This window comes from Sinocyclocheilus anshuiensis, unplaced genomic scaffold, assembly GCF_001515605.1.
Source record: "Sinocyclocheilus anshuiensis isolate Anshui unplaced genomic scaffold, SAMN03320099.WGS_v1.1 scaffold524, whole genome shotgun sequence".
NCBI lineage: Eukaryota > Metazoa > Chordata > Actinopteri > Cypriniformes > Cyprinidae > Sinocyclocheilus > Sinocyclocheilus anshuiensis.
In genome coordinates this window covers 2,007,001-2,010,560 of record NW_015555703.1, presented here as the reverse complement: position 1 = coordinate 2,010,560, position 3,560 = coordinate 2,007,001, and the positions used below count along the sequence as shown (strand labels likewise).

General features: G+C 34.6%; 1 protein-coding gene across 1 annotated transcript in view; it reads left to right on the top strand.

The window, feature by feature from the left end:
- LOC107671748 (aquaporin FA-CHIP-like) overlaps nucleotides 1–1,569 on the top strand; it is a 4,982-nt gene extending 3,413 nt beyond the window's left edge. Inside the window, exon 5 of the mRNA XM_016464694.1 lies at nucleotides 1,258–1,569. Coding sequence (XP_016320180.1) covers nucleotides 1,258–1,437 — 180 coding nt within the window. The 3' untranslated portion in view covers nucleotides 1,438–1,569. The remainder of the gene's footprint in view (nucleotides 1–1,257) is intronic.
- The last annotated feature ends 1,991 nt before the right edge of the window (nucleotides 1,570–3,560 follow it).

The following is a 3,560-nucleotide window of genomic DNA, read 5'->3' as shown; positions in this document are numbered from 1 at the left end:
CGGATGCTTGCGCGCGCCCAAAGACAGTTGGACATAGTGCTGTATTAGAGGTAAAAAATTATATAAATGGTATTTTTTGATAACAATTTTTGATTTTGTTACCATTGCCATGCATTATACAACTGATAGACTGCAACAGTTAAAGTTAAAAATCATCATCTGTGTTCTACTGAAGAAACAAAGTCACCTACACCTTGGATGCCCTGGGGGTAAGCAGATAAACATCAAATTTTCATTTTTGGGTGAACTATCCCTTTAAAGTGCATCTTTTCATCCTGTAGATGTATTGTTTGCTCACCTGCAATGAGGTGTTAAATAGTCATTTCAAAAATGTCTTTTAAGATTTTAAGACATGGAGAGGGCGTTAGTAATACGAACAAACACCTTACCTCAAGAATGTTTGTTACAGACATGAATGATACCTCATATTCGGCTTGTTAAGAAGAGATGAGCTATAAAAAATCTGAATACATTGCATGCATACATTGGAGAACGGCTTAAGTCATATTTGCAACTACATGTCAACTAACTCTCTTTAAAGTATTAGTAGACTGTTAGGTTTGGGTTAGGGTTAGTAGAATAAGTTGTCATGTACTTGCAAAGTGACTTGCAGTCAACAGAATGTCAAAAGTGGACCAAAATGTGATGTAGAATCCATTTTCACTCAGAAATTGCTAGTAAATTTCACAAACAATTACAAAGAAACGGCAAGTAACACATTGAATTAAACATGACATTTTGAAGTAGAAAAACGGAAACAGTATGTTCTTGTAAAACATACTCCAATAAAATTTTGACTTCGAAAAATCAAAACAAAAAAAATTATTTTACAATAGCAACCAACCACATGCACCAACAACAACTCAGAAAAGCTGGCAACACTATATTTTAAGGACCAGTTCTCACTATTAACTAGTTGCTTATTATCATGCATATTACTAGCATATTGGCTGTTTATTAGTACTTATAAAGCACATATTAATGCCTTATTCTGCATGACTATATTTTAGATCGCTTAATCTGACCCCATACCTAAACTTAACAACTAGCTTACTAACTATTACTAAGCAGCAAGTTAAGAGTTTGTTCAGGGAAAACTATTCTAAAGTGTTACCGAAAAGCTTAGCATTTTAGCACTGGCAAGCACCCTAAGAAATGTTTTATATGACATTATAAGCACAAATATACTTTGAAATATTTTAGAATTTGTTGTTTCCGGTCAGTGTTTTTTTTTAATGATTTTTCTACTGTTTTCAGGTCTATTGGGTAGGCCCTATGTGTGGAGGTGTGGCAGCTGCGCTGGTCTATGACTTCCTGCTCTACCCTAAACTGGACGACTTCCCTGACCGCGTGAGGGTGCTGGTGTCCGGCCCGGCCACAGACTACGACGTCAACGGTACTGACGATCCCCCTGCTGTCGAGATGTCATCAAAGTGACATGATACTCTGCGTATTTAGTGTATGATATTCTTCAAGACCACGAAACATCTGTAAATATATCTGTTTTTCCCACAGGGAAATTGCATTAAAGAGGTCCTATTATGCTCTTTTACAAAGTCTTGATTTTGTCCCGGAAAATATGCGTTGTAGTCCAAACGAGTCGTTCGTTGTAGTTTTTGAAAAGTCATTTCTGTGAAATAAAATATCTCCTTGGACTTTGGACTTTGAGCTTTGTAACTTTGCAGATCTTTTTTATGCTCAAACAGCAACATTACAGACAGTTGAAAAGGTCAAAAAGCATAATAGGACCCCTTTAATTGACTATATGACTGTGGAATTGCAAATGTAAAACCGTCTTTGTAGTTGTTCAAAGAGACAGCTGGCATTTTGTATTGACTGATTAGAGTTTTGTATTATTATGATTGTATTTTACAGTTTTCACTACTTTAAATTTTTTCTCAAAATGTAGAACAGAACTTTTTTCACTTTGTGTTGTATTATGTGTACACACTATGATAGTGTTTTTTTTTGTAATTAAACTTCAAGATGTTTCATCTTAAAGGTATGTGTGTTTTTCTTCAAATTACAAAATGAAATTCAAAGACAAAAAGTTTAAATATTAGTTGATGTTTTTGACTCACATATGCAAATGTTAACCATCACATATCAATCAAGCACATTTTTTTGAATCAATGTATCCATGATAATGTATCCATAAAGTTTCAAACAACCCTGCCGTGTTTTTAAATGTGGCAAGGGACTAAAAGGGACTAGAGAAACAAGAGGGCTATAAATACTAAGGCTAATCAGCGAGACACAAATGAGAACAATCACGAAATCACGGAAAGGAAACAGGAACTCCAACTACAAACTAAGAGACTAGATAACAAAACAAGAGCACAAAAGACACAGAACCCTGACAACAGCAATATTTCAAATTTCAAAGATGCAGAATATCCCATAAGCCTTGTTTCGATATTTCTGTAGAAAATTTCTTGAAAAGCATCTGTTAAATTAATCCATGTATTTAACAGAACTTCTTTAATCTTGCATGGGTCTTAATGGGGAGAGTAAAAAATGTTGAAATTAAGCATTATTTGATGTGTTTTTGAGGAAAATGAGAAAAGTGCACAATTTAAATGACATTTTTTGGGAGGATTTTGGAGCGAAATGTGACCTGGATATTTGTAAGTAAACTTGATGCAATTCTGAAGCATATCGGAGAGCAATCTTGGTGTAAAACACGACATAAGAGCAACATGAAACAGTGTGTGATAGACGCTTATCAAAGAACTGCCTGAACAGCATACACCAAAAAAAGTTCATTTGTTCATTTTCCTATTTTTGCACATGCACAAAGACCAACTTGTATTTCGCAATATCAAACATTCATATACAGGAATATCAATATTACTCAAATGATGTAATTGTCTATGCAATTTATGCAACTGATGTTGATTTTAAGACCATGTCCTAGTTTCATTGGCTGTGATATTGTTTGGTAATGATTTATCATCATTTTCTTTCAGATCGGCTTCTCTGAGAAGAGTGAAGCAAAGTGCTGTTTTTAAACAGGAGACTGATGTGAAGAATCTCAAAGTCAATCAACTAAAAAGTCAGTCCACACATGTACGGAAATATTTAATACAGGTGAATAGGCCATCACGTGCTTCTGGAAATGGAGTTTAATGATGTTTAATAGACTAGAAGCCACCCCATGGATAAAGCCTGGAAGCCCACCTCCCTCCTTTGTGCATCTTATCCTGTCGCGTATCCTGTTCCACACCAAGGAATGTCGCATCTCTTTTTCCTTATTGTTCCCAAGGTCATATAGTAAACCAGTGTAAACCAGTGTGAATGGGTAACCCGATAATAAACAACTAAATATATTTTCTGCATAATAAAAATCTGTATTCCAAAGTTTAGCTACAATCTGTAAACAAAAGGACGCACATTTATAGTCTGAGACCACTTGTGAAAATTTTTTGTATTTTTCTCATTTAATTTAGAAAAACATAGGCTACTTTTCATTACAAATTATAAAAGTTGAATTGAGCTGATGATTTTTGGCAGCTAATGAGCATTAAAGGGGTCATATGATGCTGCTAAAAAGAACATTA